The 21,622-nt window shown below is 44.5% G+C and overlaps 1 protein-coding gene across 1 annotated transcript; it reads left to right on the plus strand.

The window, feature by feature from the left end:
* The first annotated feature begins 19 nt into the window (after positions 1 to 19).
* Positions 20 to 18,863, plus strand: CDNF (cerebral dopamine neurotrophic factor). The gene is given in 6 exon segments (XM_073328700.2): positions 20 to 150; positions 153 to 294; positions 9,550 to 9,560; positions 12,798 to 12,925; positions 15,156 to 15,297; positions 18,685 to 18,863. Coding segments are annotated over 6 exon segments (711 nt in total). The 5' UTR covers positions 20 to 41.
* Positions 18,864 to 21,622: the final 2,759 nt, after the last annotated feature.

The raw sequence follows: 21,622 nt of genomic DNA on the forward strand, positions 1-21,622 counted from the left end.
CCCTCGCCCTTCCGGGTACAGACGGAGGCGGCGAGCCGCCAATGAAAGATCGAGCCGGGGTTCGTCGTCACCGAGCCCAGCAACCCAAGCACTTTTCTTCCTCCTGGTGGCGGCGGCGGCGGCGGCGGCCGGGAGGGGAGAAGGGGGCGGGGTCAGTCGGCGGGGGTCTCGTCTCGAGCCCGGCGGCGCTGCCAGCCCCCCGCGCGCGGCCCCCCGCGCAGCTCCGGCCCTCGCCCTGCTGTGCGCGGGCCCCTGGGCCGCCGCCGCCGCCCGCGCCCCGTGGGGCCGGGCGGGGCAGAGGGACTGGGGCCCGCTGGCCTGACTGCCCCGTGTGCCGCTGCCCGGTGCTAGCAGTAGCTGCATGACCCCGGCTGCTCGCTGCGGCGTGCGCCCTGTGCCTCACGGCGGTCTCTTAACAGTGCGATCGTCCTCATCCGGGGGGGGGGAGGGAGAGCCGCCCCCCCCCACCCCAGGACTGGTTAATCCACCGTGGGAAGTGCAGCCCCCCCCATGCGTGGCCCCGGCCCCCGCAGCGTCCCCGGGAGAGTCTCTTTGGGGTTCCTGCCAGCTCCCCTGGGGCAGATTTGCCTCCGCTGCCTGGCGCCCCCTCGCTTTGATTTTCGGAAGTGCTCAGTCAAAGATCCCATGAAAGCAAGTGGGCGCTACCTGTGCTCGCTCAGCCACTTCGGAAATCAGGTCAGACATGGCAGACAGGCTGGAGTCATACGCAGAGGCCTCGTGTCCTCGCTCCTGGTGCTCTAGAGCAGTGATTTTGAATGCTGCTTGCACGCATAGTTAATGACGCTTCTGTGTCACTGACAGATGGTAGTCACCGGCATCCCAGGGGAGCCAGCTGAGGTCACTCAGGGTGAACTGCAAAGAGTGGGGCAGGCAATCCCCCAAGCTAGTAGATATGCCAATACTTAGACTTACCAAGCCAGCACAAAGCAGCTTCTGTTATACTCGCTGGTTACTCAGAAATCAACAACACAGTCCCCTTAAAGTAACCCAGCCTCAGGCCTCCGCCTACACACCCAAGTCAGGTATGATGATTTCTTAAAAATCTCATTTCATCATATAAAAAAGTTCCTACCAATCCCAAGGAATCAGACACATTACCTTCCAGGTTAATGAATATTCCAGATTTTATCCAAATACATGCTTTCTTACAGCCATTCTTATTAACTAAAATTTATTTAAAAAGAAAAGGGAGAGAGAGAGAGTGGTTAAAAGATCAATATACATATAGGCATGAGTTCAATTCTTGAGGTTCAGATTCATAGCAGAGATGGTGAGCTTTGTAGTTGCAAGGAGTTCTTTTAGAATTTAGTCCATAGATTATAGTCCAATATCCTATTCAGTGTGTTCTGGTTTAACTGGGATCTCAGTCTTGCAACTCAAACTTCCCCCGATGAAGCTGAAGCAAATCTGAGATGAGAGGATCAGGATAAATTGGAGAGAGTCCAGCGAAGGGCAACAAAAATGATTAGGGGACTGGAACACATGACTTATGAGGAGAGGCTGAGGGAGCTGGGATTGTTTAGCCTGCAGAAGAGAAGAATGAGGGGGGATTTGATAGCTGCTTTCAACTACCTGAAAGGGGGTTCCAAAGAGGATGGCTCTAGACTGTTCTCAATGGTAGCAGATGACAGAACGAGGAGTAATGGTCTCAAGTTGCAGTGGGGGAGGTTTAGATTGGATATTAGGAAAAACTTTTTCACTAAAAGGGTGGTGAAACACTGGAATGCGTTACCTAGGGAGGTGGTAGAATCTCCTTCCTTAGAGGTTTTTAAGGTCAGGCTTGACAAAGCCCTGGCTGGGATGATTTAACTGGGAATTGGTCCTGCTTTGAGCAGGGGGTTGGACTAGATGACCTTCTGGGGTCCCTTCCAACCCTGATATTCTATGATTCTATGATTCTATGAGACTCAGGGAGCTTGGCTTGTTTAGCCTAACTAAAAGAAGGTTGAGGGGAGATATGATTGCTCTCTATAAATATATCAGAGGGATAAATACCAGAGAGGGAGAGGAATTATTTAAACTCAATACCAATGTGGACACAAGAACAAATGGATATAAACTGGCCACTAGGAAATTTAGATTAGAAATTAGACGAAGGTTTCTAACCATCAGAGGAGTGAAGTTTTGGAATAGCCTTCCGAGGGAAGTAGTGGGGGCAAAAGATCTATCTTGCTTTAAGATTAAACTCGATAAGTTTATGGAGGAGATGGTATGATGGGATAACATGGTTTTGGTAATTAAATATTCATGGTAAATAGGCCCAATGGCCTGTGATGGGTTTTTAGATGGGGTAAGATCCAAGTTACCCGGGAAAGAATTTTCTGTAGTATCTGGCTGATGAATCTTGCCCATATGCTCAGGGTTTAGCTGATCGCCATATTTGGGGTCGGGAAGGAATTTTCCTCCAGGGCAGATTGGAAGGCCCTGGAGGTTTTTCGCCTTCCTCTGTAGCATGGGGCACGGGTCACTTGCTGGAGGATTCTCTGCTCCTTGAGGTCTTCAAACTACAATTTGAGGACTTCAATAGCACAGATATAGGTGTGAGGTCTTTTTTAGGAGTGGTGGGTGAAATTCTGTGGCCTGCATTGTGCAGGAGGTCAGACTAGATGATCATAATGGTCCCTTCTGACCTAAATATCTATGAATCTATGACCCAAGGATCTTTTATACAATTTCAGGCCTTCTTTGATAGGTCAAAGTCCCTTGGCTTACAATAGGCAATCAGGGCAACTTCGAAGAAGGTCTATCACCAGTACTTAGCTACACAAATTAATATAAGGCAATCGTCTGTTTTTCCACCATTCGCAGATGACTGGCTATACACTTCAAAGAGATAAATACAGGGATATCCTGTGTTTACAGTTCATTTAAATGCTGAAATGTTCTTTTGATCTCTGAATTAACAGAATACAGCATAGACAGGGACTGTTTGATTACATTGTTGACCTCTACCAATATATATGTAAATACACAAAAACACAAACATTATCTCCCCACATATTTTTAAGGGTTGAATTTGAGTCATTCATCCTGCAGGACACTTAACCCTTTCTGGTCATGCGTCACAGGTAGAAATCAAGGTTGGAATTCAGTTGTCAAAATTAAGGCCACGGTTCCATGGAGCCAGGCCTCCATTTATTAGAGGGCTTTTTTGTAAGCACTGGTTGCTCTGGCCTGTTATACCTGGCCATTGATGGAGAAATAGAGTAAATAAAACAAAATCTTGGCCACCTTTTAGGAATCTCTGCCTGGATCCATGTGGCTCTGTCCGTTACACCAGGTTGTGTATCTGCTTGATTTAATGGGGTCAACATGAAAGCCTGTAGAAAATACTGCATTATAAATAATATTTGTAACATTAGCACCGTAAATATGCTAACCTCTGTGCAAATATACAAGACATAGTCTCTGCTTCTAAGAACTCACAATCTAGCAATCAAGCAACAGGTGAAGGGTAGGGCAGAGGGATAAAACACAGTGAAAGTTTTCTTCATGCCTCCTCCCTCCCCATTACGTTAGTTAATGGCTTGTAGAAGGGAGTCTTAAGGAGGGGTTGACAAAGAACATTTTGAGCATAAAGAGGTAGTGTGGGAAAAGAGGACAAGGGTGTCAAAACTGGCATGTGCACAGGGTTGCAAAAGTTGGAATGGGGCGCAAGGAGGGATGATACCTGTGTCATTGACAGTCGTAAAAATAACCCCTATGCCCAGTTAAGTCAGACTCTTTGTGCAACAATGGCAAAAATTCGACACAAGTCATACCATTTTGCCATCATGTCTCTCCTTGCTTGTAGCTTATGAAACTGTGGCTCATCTCGGCCACAGGTGTACAATAATATGTGCTAAGTAAAATGTGTAAATAAAATTTTCTAACCTACCGTCTGTATGCTGTCATTAATTTTCTTTAAAAGCTCTTATCTCTCACTGTACAGCCCCTTGTTTTCTTTAGGTCCTGTATGCTAAATATACACACAATCAGTACATAAACAGGTTTCAGAGTGACAGCCATGTTAGTCTGTATTCGCAAAAAGAAAAGGAGTACTTGTGGCACCTTAGAGACTAACCAATTTATTTGAGCATAAGATTTCGTGAGCTACAGCTCACTTCATCGGATGCATCTGATGAAGTGAGCTGTAGCTCACGAAAGCTTATACTCAAATAAATTGGTTAGTCTCTAAGGTGCCACAAGTACTCCTTTTCTTAGTACATAAACAGTAGATGAATGTTGATGTGAGGCACGCAAAAGCGTTCTCTATCAGCTTTTCTTCTTGCAGTAAGAGGGACATGGGGACACACCAGTACTGTTAGGCAACAGAAAACAAACATAGTTCCCCAGAGCCTATATGTGTGTGTGATGTTTTAGAACACGCTTGATTTAAATGGAATGTGTCAACTAAAAATTTTAGGCCCGTTTGAATCTTTTTTAAACAAAATCCAAATTGTAAAATGAATAAAAATGTTTTATGCTCTAAACACTTTAAAAATGAAAACCTCAATGCAGCATTGTATTAGTGCATAAGAATTGAGGCCCTGATCCTGCAAACCATTCCCATGCAACGGCCAAAGCCAATGTGGTTCCACAGAGGCCCAGGGGTCTGCCCATGTGGAGCAGGTTTCAGGATCAGGATCTTAAGTGTTACACTGCAGTGTAATAACAGCATGGTGCTAGTGCATACCAACCAGAAAGTGAAATCGAGCAATCTAATTTCACAATCCAAACCATGGGTGGGCAAGCTACGGCCCGCGGGCCGGATCTGGCCCATCAGGGCTTTGGATCCGGCCTGCAGGATTGCCACCCCCATGGCACCGCAGGCCCCGCACCACTCCCAGAAGCGGCCGGTACCACGTCCCTGCGGCCTCTGGGGAAGGGGGTGGGGGCAGAGGGCTCCGTGTATTGCCCTCGCCTGCAGGCACCGCTCCCCCGCAGCTCCCATTGGCTGGGAACGGGGAACCGCGGCCAATGGGAGCTTCGGGGGAGGTACCCACATGCAAGGGCAGCGCGCAGAGCCCTCTGCTCCCCCTTCCCCAGAGGCCACATGGACGTGGTGTCGGCCGCTTCTGGGAGCGGCGCGGGGCCAGGGCAGGCAGGGAGCCTGCCTTAGCCTCCCTGTGTGCCGCTGCCACATGAGAGCCGCTCCAAGTAAGCACCTGCACCCTGAACCCCTGCCCTGATCTCCCTGCCACACCCCTCCTGCCCCCCAACCCCCTGCCCTGAGCCCCCTTGTACATCCCGCACCCCAACCCCTTCCTGCACACTGCACCCCTTCTCACACCCAGCACTCCCTCCCGCAACCTAACCCCCTGCCCCAGCCCTACATTCATGGCCCTACATGCAATTTCCCCACCCAGATGTGGCCGTCAGGCCAAAAAGTTTGCCCACTCCTGATCCAAGCTGACTAAAAGGCTACAAGTACCATAACTGGGGGAAAGTAAATGAAATTTTAAGAATTCTTTTGTCTTTAACCATCTGAGATGGTAACAGTAGCACAGGCAAAAAAAATCCTTTAAACATTTTACTTTCAACAAAGCACCATCACTTTAATTTCTGGGCTACTGCAGTGACAGACTTCTCAGTGCTGCCATTCCATTGGCAAGTTAGTACTTCAGAAGGTGCGTGGGCAGCTCTGGAGCTGCCCTGATCCTGGGACTTGCCTGGCACACGGGGCAGCTACCAAGGAGTTACACTTAAATAAGGAAAATGGAAGAGATGCCCAGTTTGCAATAGCAATGTATTGTAAGTGTATTAAAGGCTTAATGGTGTCCACTCTTCTGCATGGGGAGGAGGGATGGTCAGGAGAGCATTGGATTGGGACTCGGAACAGCTGGGTTAAATTCCTGGGTCTGCTACAGAATTCCTACATGCATATGGCAAGTCACTCTCCATGGGTATGTCTACACTGCAACTGGAGGTGTGATTGCAGCATGTGTAGGCAGGCCCAAGCCAGCTAGATCAAAGCTAGGTCGAGTGGCAACAGAAGTGGAACTGTGGCAGCAAGCGCAGCAGCTGCTCACGTATGTACCAGGGGTTCTAGGTGTGTGGTGCTAAGCCATGCTGCCATGGCTTCACTGCTGTTGTTACTCAAGCTGGCTTGGATACCAAGCAGTGAAGCTGCAGCAGTGTGGACTAGCTGCTAGAGTCCCCAGGGTCCCGGGTGGGCTCGTACATCCTGTGCTGCAGCGGCTTCACTGCTCTTGTGGTTCAATCAAAGCAGGTTCAGGTACGTCTACCCCTGCTGCAATCAGACCTCCCCAGTGCAGCATAGTCAGACCGTAAGATTCGGTTTCCCCTCTGTAAAATGGACACCGTAGTACTTCATGTCATAGGGGTTTGTGAGCTAAAATCCATAAATACTTGGGAGATGTTCAGATACTACGATGAAGGAGTCACATGTGTCTCTGAACAGAGAGATTCAATTTCCTTTAAGTCTCCATAGAGAGCTCTCACACTGAATTGCAGGGAGGTAGAGTTTTAGCCAAGAGTTCTGTTGAAATATGTTAGTTCAACTCAGATGGCCAACTATCAGCACCAGCCTCAGTATAAACTACTGATGGCAGGCTCTCAGCAAAGCAAACACTTCCCAGTCTGCAGCTTGCAGACCTATTTCCTTCCTTAGTAGCTAGACCTGTGTGGGAGAACACAAGTTGCCACAGGCCTGCATAATCTCCAGGCCCCCTCCCAGGAGTGGGAGGCAGCTCATGGCATGATTCTTCCCATCTGGCACATTGGCGCTCCACAAATTCAAAGGCCGGACCTGCCAGCGAGATGCGCTGTTAGCACATTGTGAGCCCCTCTGCTGTAGGAATCCAAGCTACTACTGCACTGAAAGCCCAGGGTCAGCCTGAAACGCTGAGATTCAAAGAGCTCCCCCTTGGATTTTAGCCTGTACCTGTAGTAAAATCACAGTGATAAAAACAAGCAGAAACATCTGTTAGATATTAGCTGGGAAGCAAAGACATGTATGCAGTGCCCAGCATCAGTGCTGTAGTGGTAAAAAAAAAGAAGTGGGTGAACTAATCTAACCTAAACTCCATGTTCCCCAAATGAGAGGCAGGTAAACTCAGTGTACCTGAATTTACCCTTGACTGCACTACTGCCCAGCCCACTGCTGGTGCTCAGTAAATAATATGTGCTCTAAAATGTCCCTGGGGGGGTAAAAGAACCCCTTTTAATTATCTTTTGCATGTGCTGCCTTAATTCCTTGAAAATTAAGCTTGTAGGAGGCTGTGGATGACAGCTGTATCATCACTGTCTATGCTCTTATCATATCCCAGGAGGTAAGCAGGGGCAGACTGAGTCAATACTTAGGAAACCCCCAGGGTAAACCCAGATGCTGCAGGAAGTGGTGTTGGTGAACCGGTAGGTGGCACTTTCCTCTCCGAGTTTGTACAGAACCAAGTTCCTCACTGTGGTATTAGGAGCATCATGCTACTGGAGGTGCTGGCTTTTTAAAGGGGTGTAAAACTGAGGTTCTGATCACTTGTGATCATGAAAGTTCTCATGGAAGTTTTTGTAAAATTAGGGCTATTAGCCCCCCCGGGGGTGGGGTTAAATTCCACACAGCGTAACTACATTCTGCCCACGTCAGAATACTTTCTTCAGTTTCAGATGGACACGGGTACTCTTCATTTCCTGTCCCAAACTGCTGTGTGTGTTGTGTCTGTTAACCTGCTGCTCCCCAGAGTTGGATGGATTTCAGTGGAGTGTGAATTGACAATTCTCAGAGCACTTTTGTGATATAGTTGTAAAGTATAATAACAATATTACATAGAGTTGTTCATCAATAGATCTCGAAGCGCGTTACAAAGGAAGTCATTATCATTATCCCCATTTCACAATTGAGGTAACTGGGACACAGACAGGGGAAAGTGACTATTAAATACTTTATAAAACCTGCCATTAGTGAATTAGATGCATTAAATGTTTTGGTTAATTAATGATAACTTGAATAGGATTTTTTTTATGAGCAGGGTGTCCAGTGATACTAGATAATCAATCTCGCATAACAGCCATTTAAAAAAAAAAAAAAGTATTAATGCAAAGCTTTACAAGCAACATCTCTTGAAGGGATGTGTTTTTTCCTGTAGGTGGCATGAACATATCATACAATTACCACCTGATAAGTCTTTTGCAGCTTGGAGTGTTTGACAGGTTGGGGATTTTGCAGCAGAGTTTTAAGCATTGGGAAAGCTTGGTGCCAAAGGGTTAATTAACCAACATCACTGGGCTTTTTGTTAGGTTATTACAAAACAAACTATAAAATTCCCTTTGCTGTTGTCCAAGAGTTGAGTTGTTGCTTTTCTTCTTTTTCCTTGAAAGGACGTGGCTAGCCTGGTAAGTGGTAACCACACCTCCTTTATAATACACTGAGTCACAAGTTTTAGTCACTGAGATAGAAAAATTCTATTGTCTGATAGCCTGAAACAACCAAAATCCAGACCTGTAACAAGAGTCATTAAATTACTGTCCTAGACAAAGCTGCTTTCCTGCACCAAATAATCCTGGGATAATTGACCAGTGAGACCAACTGATTTTGTTTGCTTGTAAACAGCACTGAACTGAATAAAATAATCAATGACTTGCTAAATCCCTTCTCTTGCTCCATTCGGTCAGCAGCTCCCTGCCTAATTCTTCACTTTGGAAAGAGTACACATGGCTAATTACACAAGGCCACCAAGTTATCTTCCATGTCTCCATACTTGATAGCTAGACTTGAGACAAGTTACCATTTAAAAAAAATGTTCGTAGCAAATCATCATATTCATGCGGACATTGGATTATCCTCAGGGGTAGGCACCGGGATGCTGCAAAGAAAGTTACACCTGCACTTCACATTAATAAAGCAAAAGAACAAATAAGCAGCATGTTCCCCAGATTACCCTACTGGAAACTTTCAATAGACTCCATTAAAATCATTCAGGTAGTCACTGCTGGCCTCTGGTAGTTCTTACTGGAGGATCAACTGCCCCAGGAACTAAAAGACTCTATTCCAAACCTATACCCTAACTCAGCAAAGCACTTAAGCATACACAGAACTTTAAGCAAGTACTTTACTGAATAGGGGTGCTTTGCTGAATTGGATCCCTAGTTAACAACTGGAACTAGTAGGAACCAACTGAACATTTTCAACTGGTAGTAGTAACTGGCGATGCCAGGACTTACTCTGCAAGTTCAGGTTTCAGAGTAACAGCCGTGTTAGTCTGTATTCGCAAAAAGAAAAGGAGTACTTGTGGCACCTTAGAGACTAACCAATTTATTTGAGCATGAGCTTTCGTGAGCTACAGCTCACTTCATCGATGAAGTGAGCTGTAGCTCACGAAAGCTCATGCTATGAAGTGAGCTGTAGCTCACGAAAGCTCATGCTCAAATAAATTGGTTAGTCTCTAAGGTGCCACAAGTACTCCTTTTCTTTCTGCAAGTTCAAATATTTTTAACTCATTAAATGAGGAGGGAAAATCGGCCCCTTTAAGTTTATGTTCAGTTGATGTTGTCTGCATGCAGTATTAAAATCTGGATTTAGGAGCCCAGGAGCAGATGCCAAGGTTTGAAAATGTTAGCCTTTCACCTCTCTGGGCCCCAGGTTCCCCACCTATTAAATGGTGCTAACAACATGCCACAGCAGTGTTGTGAGGCTTAATTAATTAATGTTTATGAAGCATTTTGAAACCCTGGGCTGGAAGGAACCGTATAAATGCAAAAGTATTGTGTTAATGACATAACTCCAAGATGTGAGATAGGTTATGGGAAATGGTAATGGGACGCTCCTCAAGCACCTCCTGTTGCTGCATGCAGTACTGCAGGCCTTTTTCTGCAGCTGGAGCCCCCTGTACGTTGCTGACCTTTCTTGGTGGGTCTTCAGTGCCTTGGCCCTATGGTCGGGTCACACAGTCAAAAAGGAACCCCTTCTGGGGTAGCAAAAAGCCCAAACTATCTGCCCTTGCCAGGGGTCTTCAGCTGCAGCTCTAGGGCCTTTAAATTCAGTCCTTTGCTTGGGCTTCTAAACGAGCCTTGTCTTCTTCTCAGGGTTTAGGTCACTTCGCCAGTGGCTGGTTAAGGATATCTTAAGGTTCAGGTTCAGCAGGTTTCTGTACTGTTTTGCCCACAGCTGTTAGTATCTGGCTTAGCAACACCTGCTTTTGTTCTTTCTGTACCCACACTGTTGCATGGATGTCATTCAGTATGTTAGGATCATTTTTAGTCTTCCTTTTTCCTCTGGGGAAAGCTCTTTTTAGTTGGGGTCTGGCTGTGGCCTTGCCTTACAGCCTTGTTGTGTTCCTGTGTCATCTGAGCTAGGGCGGGGCAGCTCTTAATTTCAACTGTTTGAGGTCCCTCGTGGCTCAAGCTATCCTTCAGGGTGCAACCACTACAACTCTTTTCTAAGTGTAACCCACACAACTCCTGTGTGTGGTGTTCTGTCCCTTCTAGTGGCACCGGCACCACTTAGAGCTTAATGAGTCTGCTACAGCCTTAGCTAAGAGCCATGTGGCTTTTAGCTCATGTAGTAGAGGCTTATGCATTAAGCTCCAGAGATTCCAGGTTCAATCCCGCCCGATGACAACCAGAGTCTGTCAGTGTTACATAAGAATGGCTCCTTCAGGCTCTCCAGCTCTTTACCTTTATCCATGCTGGACCTGAAGCAAGTTGGAACCTTAAGTTCTGGAGCTTAGTCTGCTCCTTTGCATCATCAAACACTTGTTCTCCAATCTCTTTTTTCAATTCTGGTCAGGTCCTGTTCCCATTGTATAGCTTGAGCTCACATCCTGTCTCTTGAGGAGTACATCCCTTCGAGTTCTTGCAAGTGCTCAACCCTTTGGGCCTGTAGGATATTGAATTGAGCCATGATTTCCTCTTTGAACCTGTCTTCTACTTTTCTCCATTCCAGTAGGGGTTGGGTTTGTTGAGTGGTGTAAAGGCTATAGTCTACACAATCTCTGTATTGGTGGCTGTTGATATTATATCTGTCACTGTGTGGTGAATCCACACACTTATACCATCTTCCCAGCTGCTTGAATCCTTACTCCATTTGCTTGTGGGAATACAAGCTTTCTGGTCAGCGGTCACCATGCTTGTGTGCTTATCACACCTCTCTGCCCTCTTCTGGACCATCAACCTCAGTCTTCTCATTTCCTCCATTTGTTCCAGGAGGTGGTTGTTGGCTTGGATGTTGAGGTCATCCTGCTGTCCTGTGACCATCTCCTTCTTGCTCCATTGTTGCTGTAGCTCCCATCTGAGCACTGCGTTTCAGTCTTGCAAACTCATTGGCTGGGTCTCCAACATCTGAATCTGGGTCTGAAGTGTTTGCAGAGCCTCCGCATGCATGTTCATTAGGCTAGCTCTGTAGCTGGCCCTGCACCTCAGAGACATTCCACATAACTGTCTGTAGAGTCTATTGTAATTTCAGGTTCCAAAATTGCGGAGATTTCCGCTCATCTGTCCTCTTCTGGATCACCACAATCTCGGCCTTGCTGTCACTATGAAGAGCTTCCTTCTATATGTATAGTTGTGAGAAACTCTTGCTTCCTTTTTAACTCTTCAGTGAGCGTGACTAGCTCTTCTTGGAGCTAGGAGATCTCAGCCTGCTCTGTTACCTGCAGACTTTTCAGTTGCTCCTTTAGCAGCATCTTTTCCTTTTTCTCACTCTCCCATTTTAAGTTCCTCCTGTTTCAGCTCAGTCATCTGCTGCTCCAGGGCAAGCATGAGCCTCTCTGTGTCCTGAGCTTCAGCTACTGCCTTTCCCCATTTCTTGTAGTGAGAATAGCAGTTCTTCTCCAAAAGTAGCAGATGTTCCACCTCCTTCTGTCTGTTTTCTAGATGAGCAATTGCCTTCTCAAGGCCTCTGTTCAGTCTGGCTCCTTCACACATCTGCTCTTTGAAGTGGTCTTTCTCTGCCTCCACCTGGGTCTTGAGACTCCATGTCCGGCACCACTCTTCTTGTGAGAACTCTTGTGCTCTCTGTGGACAGCCCCCCAGTATCCACAGGTGTGAGAAACTTGCTGTCCACCTGGCTCGGCCTTCCTGAGCCACCATTCATACTGGGGGTGGTGGGGGGGGAGGGTTACTTGTCCTCACCTGTCCAAAACGTTTTCTTTGCCAAGTAGAAGTGTCTTAACTTCATTGGCCAGCACAGAATAATAAACTTTCCTCTACCTGCTTTGTTCACGCTGTGAAGTCATCTCCTCCAGCAATGCCTGGGAATGTGTCTGAAATTCATGGATCTGTGCTTTCTGCACTTATAGCCAACTAGCCAATTCTAGGCAAAAATCCTTCACCTGAGCCTGCATTAAAGACTGAGGCAATCAGATACTATGGTAATGGGGGCAGGATGCGTACTTAAAAGGGACAGAACACAACAGCCTTTCCTTGTCTTCCCTGGCCAGTCCTGGGCAGTATCGTCTCACCTAAACTGATTTTTTTTTCATGGTGATTAAACACAATTAAATTTTCTAGTTGAGATTAACTTAATCGAACCAAGATCAAAATGCTGATGTATTCTGATCTCCTGTTATAATAAAAGACTTAAGGCGTGAGAAACATCCAGAGCTGACAGGACGAATTCCATTCCTACATATTCCTTCCATTCCTGTTGTTGGCAATACTGGGAGCTAAAATGCTGAAATAAACCTTTTGTTTGTTTTTTTAAATTCTTCATTTGTTAAAATCTGTCATTTTCTGTTTTTATGATGTGCTAATGGATCCCTGTTTTTAGCCAAGTTATTAAAATTCCTGAGGCTTTGCTAGACCCTACTGGGTGGCTTATATATTTTATTTTCTTTTTACAGTGTGTAAAGGATTTTTGGATAGATTTTACAACTCATTAAAAGAAAAACATTCTGACTTCACTGTGGCCACCATAGAGAGAGAACTGGTTAACAGCTGCATGGATACAAAAGGAAAAGAACACCGCTTGGTACTCATCTCTTTTGTCTTTAAGTTCATGATGCTTTGAAAAAAAATACTGATTAGATGAGATAATATTGGTTAATCTGCACTGTCATTTAGTATTGAGCTGTAGGGCACTGGTTCAAATTCAGCTACGTCAACAGTGGCTGAAAATTATTACCAACTGCTAGCTTAGGTAAAATAAGTTTGAAGGTTTTTGTTTAATTTCAGGTTTATAAGTGTCCACATTATTAAGACCCTGATCCAACACTCTTTGAAATTAATGGGAATCTTTCCCTTCATTCATTGGGCATTGGATGGGACCCCAAATGCACCACCACAATCGGCATTAGTTAGCATCCTTTTGGGTAGTTTAGCTAAGAGGGCAAGGCGGGGGACTGAGCTGCCCTTTCGTTCCTAGAAGTGATCCCTCCAGATCAAAGCTGGTGGGACCATGTGGGAGAGGTTTGCCCTGCTGCCACCCATGATATACCTGTTCTGTGGATAAACAGATGATTTCTGTTTCCTGGGCTCAGGGGTAGCACTAATCACAGGCCTACACCCTACAGTTCGATGGGGACACCACATATTTCAAGCCTGTGGCAGGTGCTTCTCAGTATTACTGTGCTGTGTCCTGCACAGCACTGAGTAAGTAGAAGAGCTGTCATTGTGCAAGGATGTGGGCTAAGGCTGCAGAGACCAAAGGCCACTAGGCACCCTCCATTTTGGAAGTGGGGGGTTCTGGACTGCAGAAGAGACTGGGGCTGGCGGAAGCCTACTGCAGTATCTAACTTTTATGTTATGTTATGTTAGTTTTTAAAGCCAAGTTCTCCTGCCATGCCTTAATGCTGAGTCCCTCACAATTCAGAGGCTTTTCAGCTGTTTCCCAGTGTTCGCTGGGGAGAAAAAATGCCCTTCATTCTTCTTTCTGCTCTGCTAAGCAGCCAAGTGATGATAAGGAGTGGTAGAGGAATCACTGAGCCCCATAGGGAAGAGCTTCTGGGCAGGGCACAATGCTGCAGTGCTATTCAGCACCTCACCAGCCTGGCTTTAGGCTAGTGACAGTCCCGATGAGAGCTGTGGTGTCTTTAGCTTTGTTATGCACGGGTGGTCTGTATTCTGCCACTTTAAATCTTTAAGGACCGCTGTTTGCAAAGACTGGCAGCCATTTTGTTTTCAGTTCACTGAAGACTGTTAAACGACACACCCACACTGCATGGTCACACAATGGCGTCACTGTGTCCTCTCTTGTTTCGTTAGCCTCCTAGAGCCAGGTTTTGTTATTATTTGTATTACTGTAGTACCTACACTGCGTAGGAGCATGTCATGGACCAGGACCCCATTGTGCTAGATACGTACAAACCCAGAACAAAAAGACTGTCCCTGCCCCAAAGAGTCTGCGGTCTAAATGTAAGACAAGAGACAACAGGTGGATACAGACAGACGGATGGGGGAGCACAAGGAAGCAAGAAAACTGTCTTGGTCAGCATGATGGGCCATGGCATCAGCACACCAACCGCCTAACCATTCTCATGCTGAATAGTACCCCATATGCCAAGTAGTTCTGTTTTCCTCACTGAGACTATTCAACATGAATAAGGGTGGCAAAATCTGACCCCTAATACAAAACAAAGGTCCTTCTGATTGAAAGTATCTATTTGCTCTCTGCCTATTGAAAGACGTAACAAAAATGGGCCATTGTTTTCCATCAGATGCACCCCATTCTAGAAGGTGTTATGATGAGATGGAAATGTCCCATTGGTAACAAATTATGATTGATTGTGTTAACAGGGTGATATAATTCATGTCCTGGAGACAGTATTTCATATTGTCAGTGGCTTATTTAATAACAATACCTTGTACAAAGTAGTAATCAGAGTCAGAGGAATCTGTTATTTGCACAAATCTGTTATTTGCACAATAACAGCTTCCAAGCTGCCTCATATATAAGGTACATCAAACACAAACACACCTCGTCTCCTGTGAGATGTGCCAGACCTGCAATATCCCAGCATTCCACCAAGCATAACAAAGCATCCATTTAACACACCACTACGGGGAAGGTCTTTCTGTCAAAAGAGGAAGTGGTAGGAGTCTGAGTTTTAGTGTACAATCCTTCAGAGTGCTAAGCATCTTCAAATTCCATCAACTTCAATGGGAGTTGGAGGTATACAGAACTTCACGTAAACCCCTCAGCAGTTGGCAGGAGCCACTCCCGGTTTTCTCTTAGTGCTGATGATGTGTCCTGCTTGTTTCAGTGCTATTACATTGGGGCAACAAGCGATGCAGCCACGAAGATCATCAGCGAGGTCAGCCGCCCAATGAGTGCTCATGTGCCTGTGTCGAAGATATGCGAGAAACTGAAGAAGAACGACACTCAGATCTGTGAGCTCAAATATGGTAGGGCCAGAGTCTGGAGTAAACTGGTGGGCCTAGAGATCTAGTTGCATTCTGTACCTACTTATTATCCCCATGAATCCCCATTGGCTCCTGCCTACATACCATATTCATTGTCAAATGGGTTGTAGAGAGGAAAATAAATAGGTTTGTACTCTTTTTGCTTCTCAGAAATTAGGAGAGAAATGCCCTCCCCCAGTTAGAAATATCAGGAGCATTAAGTCTTGTCTTCACTATTTTTGCTGGAGGATTCTTTGGCTGGCTTAAGTATGTGGGTGGGCACTCTCTCAGCCCTTATGTGAAGGGGCAGTTATGTGGAATTCTTTAAAGAGAGAGCTTTTTTGCATGTGTTTGAGTTAAGTAGCTATTAACAAAAAACAAATCATTTTAAACATGGTGAATTAAAAAATCTCTTCTCTCTCTTCAGTTAGGCTGCACTTCCTTTGTGTAACTGATATTGAATACTTACTTCTTTCCACTTGTCCATGTAGTTTTCTGTGGTAAAACTGAATGTATAATGCAAAAAACAAGCAAGGAAAAAAAATCCTTGTAACTTATCTGTGTCTTAAAAAACCTTTCAGGCCTGTATACACCAGGAAGAAGCAGAAACAAAGCACAACCCCTTTGTCCTTTTCTTTGCAAGTCACTTTGAATTTGAAGAACTGGCAGGATGCTGACCCCATGCCTGTTATCCTTCATTTGTGTTTTAATGTCTCTATACCAGAGGCAAAGGCATCCTGTTGCCCAGCTGAGCAGAACCACTCACATGGCACTCTTGGGTATACTTGCAAGCAATTTTTATGCAGGAATTGGAACAGATGCCAGTCAGGGCTTGAGAAGCTTAGGGAGTGAGCTCTGCTAAGCCAGTTCCACAAGGAATCAGCCTGCTCACACAAGCCATTTAAAATAAAGTCTCTACTGCTGGATGCCAAGTCACAGAGAGGTGGTGAGAAATGGCCAAGGAAATTGCTAACTCATGAAAATGCACCTTCTTCCATTCTCTGTACCCAATTCAGCCAGTATTTCCATCCTGCCTTTAGGACACTGAAATGTCCTGTTCCCCCTCCCCTGAGAGTTACTTTGACCCAACGTCCACCACACCAATATGTTGCTAAAGCTCAGAGTCCTCAGGGCGAGATGCAAAGCCCACTGAAAGCAGCATGAGTCCTGCCGTTGATATCAGTGAGCAGTGTTGTCTAGCTTTGCCAATTCCAGCTGTGAAGGTTTCTCTGCAGAATAAGGGCTACTGTTGAGAAGCTGGCCATTTAACAGGCCCAATTCTTTCCCCAGTGCGGTTGTGGGAGCTGTTCTATAGTCTCCAAAGCACAATTCCTTTTTATTATGAAGTATTGAAAATGGTTGAAAATTCTAAAAGAGTGATTGCCCATTTTTTTTTTTTTTTTAAAGGGTTTTGATTTTATTTTTAAAGGGATGTATCATGACTCATCTTCCTCCACAAACTGCTCACCGATGGTCTCTCTCCAGGTAGACGTGAAATACTGTGCTGTTCAACATACTCATAAATGATCTGGAAAGGGGGGGGTGAACAGTGAGATGGCAAAATTTGCAGACAATAGAAAGTTATTCAAGATAGAACTGATTGCAAGGTGTTACAAAGGGATCTCACTCAACTGGGTGATTGGGCAACAAAATGTCAGATGAAGTTCAAGGTTGATAAGTGCATAATGCACATTTGGAAAACAATCTCAACTATACATACAAAACAATGGTGTCTAAATTAATCGTTGCTGTTCAAGAAAAATCTTGGAGACATCGTGGATAGTTCTCTGAAAACATCTGCTCAATGTGCAGTGGTAATCAAAAAAGCGAACAGAATGTTAAGAACAATTAGGAAAGTGATGGATAATATTGTCACCATATAAATCCATGGTATACCTATACCTTGAATACTGCATGCAGTTCTGGTCACCCAATCTTAAAAAAAATATATTAGAATTGGAAGAGGTACAGCGAAGGGCAACAAAAGTGATTATTGGTATGTAACAGCTTCCTTATGAGGTGAGATTAAAAAACAACTGGGACAGGTCAGCTTGGAAAAGGGATGAGTAAGGGGGGATATGATAGAAGTCTATGAAATGATGTCTAGTGCAGAGAAAATGAATATGGAAGTGTTATTTGCCCCTTCACAAAACCCACAAACCAGGGGTCACCCAATAAAATTAATAGGCAGCAGGTTTAAAACAAACAAAAGGAAGTACCGCTTCACCCAATGCACAGTCAACCTGTGGAACTCATTGCCATGAGATGTTGTCTAGGCCAAAACTATAACTGGGTTCAAAAAAGAATGAGATAAGTTCATGGGGGAATGGTCCATCAAAGGCTATTGGACAAGATGGTCAAGGACGCAACTCCAACTCTGGGTGTCCTTAAGTCTCTGCTTGCCAGAAGCTGGGACTGGATTTCAGGGGATGGATCACTGGATAATTGCCCTCTTCTGCTCACCCCCCCTGAAGCATCTGGCACTGGTCACTGTCAGACAGAATACTGGGCTAGATGGACCATAGGAATAGCAATGATGGGACAGACCAATGTTCTTACTTGCCTTAAAAACAAAGATCGGAATTACATCACTATGTGTAGCAAGGGTCCTGCTGGGTACATGTGTCAGGTGAATAAGGCAGAAAAATGGTTGCCAAATTTCTTTGTATGAGTCCATGTCTTGTTACATGAGGGCCATAAGGCTCTGTGTCGTAGCTCCTTCAAAGATCGAATCACCATCCTTTTTATATAGACCTTGTTTTGAGCCACAGAAGGTAGGATATTCAATAGATAGAGGAAGATCTGTCCTTTTAATCAGATTTGGTCAAAAACAATTCCAAATTTTGCAAAAATCATTGAAAAATGTTATTGAAATTTTGAAAAAAAAAACAATAGAAGGAACATTGAACAATCTGTAACTGGTTGAAAAAACCCAATAGATGGATTTTTGTTGAAAACTTCAATTTTCAATAGTTTCAACCATGTACTTCTTATACAGGTGGTCACTTTGAGAAGAAAAGTTGGGTCTGACCCTGTTTTCACACGATGTGAATCAGGAATAACTCCATTAAAGGCAATGGGGTTTCCACTTTTACATCAGTGTGTTAATGATATCAGAATCAGAATTTATAGGCCAGGTCCTCAGCTGGTATAAATCAGTGTAATTCTATTGTTTTGCACGTGAGCTATGCAGATATACAATAGGTGAGGATCTGGCCCCTTATATTTAACTTTTTGTCCTTCACTCAACTACTACCTGAGTTATAGGAGACACTTTTGGAACATTTGTAGGAACTGGAATCTTTTTCTTTGGCAGCACAGAGGAGTTGAGGACAAATATGAACCCTCCTGTGGTCTCTAAAGTATGTCTCATGTTCTTTGTTTTTGCAGAAAGGAAACTGGACTTAAATTCGGTGGATCTGTCCAAGATGAGAGTGGCTGAGCTGAGGAAGATCCTGGATAACTGGGGAGAAGTGTGCAGAGCATGTATAGAGAAAACAGACTTTGTGAACTTGATTAAGGAGCTGGCACCTAAGTATACACTTACAAACCCCAAATCAGACCTTTGATTGATACTTGTGCCAGCCCAGTGCTTGCTATGGTAGGTCACCTTTCTGTGCACAAAGAATGACTGACAGTGGAATAGCTGGGCTAAAAACTTATCATTTGGTTACAACTCACAAGTGCCAAAAAACAGAGTTATTATTAATAATTGCTTATCTAGCACCATGGAAGGGCATAGTACTTTACAGACAAGACAAGGTCACTGCACCAAGGAACATAATATATAAGAATCAAATTGTATTGGTATTGCAATAGCAAATAGAGTCCTCAGCCCCATTGTGCTAGGACTGTACACACACATAACAAAAAAATGATCCGTGCCCCAGAGATCTTATGCTCTAAAGTAGAAGAGGAGAGACCAACCTACTCCCCCAAACAAACCCAAAACAGACCTTTAGCTAAACCAGTGTAATGTTGTGTGTAGACAATATTAGGGCTTGTACTGCTTTGATCATATTGGTTTAAAAACCATTACATATTATTAACAAAATACTATTATTTTCCATGACATCATATATACCATTATAAGCAATTTGATAATAGTATAACTGCATCCACAGTAGAGGGTTGCATCAGTTCAGCTACATCTGTTTCTAAACCAATGTGTTTAAATCAATACACAAGCTGTGTGGAGACCAGCTCTTCTGTCTATTCAAACTTGGCTTATATTGGTATAGTTTGTAATGTGTAGGCACAACTTGTACATAAATAAGCCATGTTTAAACCAATGCAATAAGTCTCCATGCAGAGGCTTGCACCAGTTTAATTCAATTGGTGAAATTTCTGTAGAAAATCTTCTTTGCAGCCTCTGCCTCATTCATTACACACCTTTTAACTCCCGCAGGGAATGAGGCAGGGGCCTTACAACCAGCATTCTGTAGTGAATGAGGCTGTTATCTCATCCACTGTCCCTCGTGTGCATTTCCAGTCCTAGGTCGACACCTTGATATATTCAGGGAAAAGCAATATTTTTATTTAAGCAGTTTGGAAACAGAAATTAGAGGTGGAAAAGACCTATTTGATTATTTAGTATATTCCTGCCAGTTGAGGTACTCCAGCAGGTCCGCAAGCCCTGCTGATCAACTCCTCACCCTCCCTCCCATAACTCCTCCCCGGCCAGTGCCTCCTGCATGCCACAGAACAGCTGTTCCCCTGTGTGCAGGAGGCGCTGGGAGGGAGGGGAAGGAGCAGAGATGGAGCATGCTCACGGGGGCATGGAAAGAGGCGGGGAAGAGGAGGGGCAGGGGTGCAGTGGGGGCAGGAAGATGTGGGGCCTTGGAGGAAGGGCTGGAGTGGGGGCAGGGCCTGGGGCTGAGTTAGGAGTGTTGGGGGTCTGGGAAAAATTGTAAATCAAAATGGGGGTTCTCGGGTTGCTAAAGTTTGAACATTTTAGAAACTTGCAAACAAACCAATCTACCTTTTTGGTCCATTCTAGTTCGGTTCCTTCCTAGGTATTGACACCCTTCAAGTATTTGCAGCTGGTTAGCATATCCAACTTACTTGCTGTTTGGCCACAACAAGCATAATTTTGCTCTTTTAAGATGGGGTTTTCAAAGGATTTCAATGGAATTTTGGCCCCTAACTCCCTTAGAGTCTTTTGAGAATTCCTCAGTTTCTTCATTCTCTCACATATTTTATTTGGCCTTCTTTGAATTCCCTGAAGTTAGTGAGTTGTACCACTAATGTTGACAGAGAGTGCCACTAAATCAAGAAGTTTTGTCCAAGTTTGTTTGAAGTCATTACTTTACACGTATGCACATAGGCCCCAGACCAGCCAGGCACTTAAGGCTCAATTTTAAGCATGTGAATAGTCCCATTGAAATCAATGGGACTATTCACATGCTAAAAGTGAAGTAGGTCTTAATTGTTCTTCTGGATTGGGGCTAACTGATTATGATTACCAAGTTCCAACTGATTTTGAAATATTAAAGTGACCTAATACTCAAACATTTACATTTCAGAAAAGAAGGTTTTGTGTACACTGGAGAAAGCTATTTCAGTGCTTATCTTTAGAAGTGTTTGAAATATGGAAGATAAAGGTTACTATGACTTCACTGCCAGATATTTTCATCTTGATTGCATAAATCCCTGCATTTAATTGAAATCCAGTGGTGATTTGCACGATTAATGTTTTATGTTTGCAAAAAATATTTAAGCCCAGATCCTCAAAGGTATTTAGGCATTATGTGCCTTTGAAGAGCCAGGAATTAGTGGGCCCACATCCTAAATTATGTGGGCCAAAATTCTATTCTTTGATACAGAGACAACTCCCACTGAACTGAAAAGGCATTGCAACTTTGTTTCTTAGAGAACAGGCTTCATGACTGTCTCCTTTACATGGGTATAAATCAAAAGTAAATCCACTGAAGTCAGTGGAGTTACTCCAGTGTAAACTGCTGTGAGAGAAGAATCAAGCCTGAGATGTCTGCTGTGTGTGCAGTAGGAAAGAACCAGGCTTGTACACTAGTAATGAACAGATCTCAAAAGGGTTTAAGGTACAATTCAGATATGCATCCAACTGTAGAGGTGTGAAATAGCCAGCCATCTGTGATCTGGTATCCTTGCACTATGTGGTTTCTCATAAATGTTATAGTATTTCCTGCTGCAGAATTACCCTTTCACGAGTTATTTGTGTACTTCTGCTTCTCGCTGAAGGGAGGAACTGCAGTGGTGTGTGAAAACTGGATTAAAGAGAATTAAGTAGAATCTTTTTTGAGTCTCAGAAATGGTTCAAGTGCAGTTTGACTTACCGGTAAAAAAATCA

Source organism: Lepidochelys kempii, chromosome 1, assembly GCF_965140285.1.
Source record: "Lepidochelys kempii isolate rLepKem1 chromosome 1, rLepKem1.hap1, whole genome shotgun sequence".
In the NCBI taxonomy this organism is placed as follows: domain Eukaryota; kingdom Metazoa; phylum Chordata; order Testudines; family Cheloniidae; genus Lepidochelys; species Lepidochelys kempii.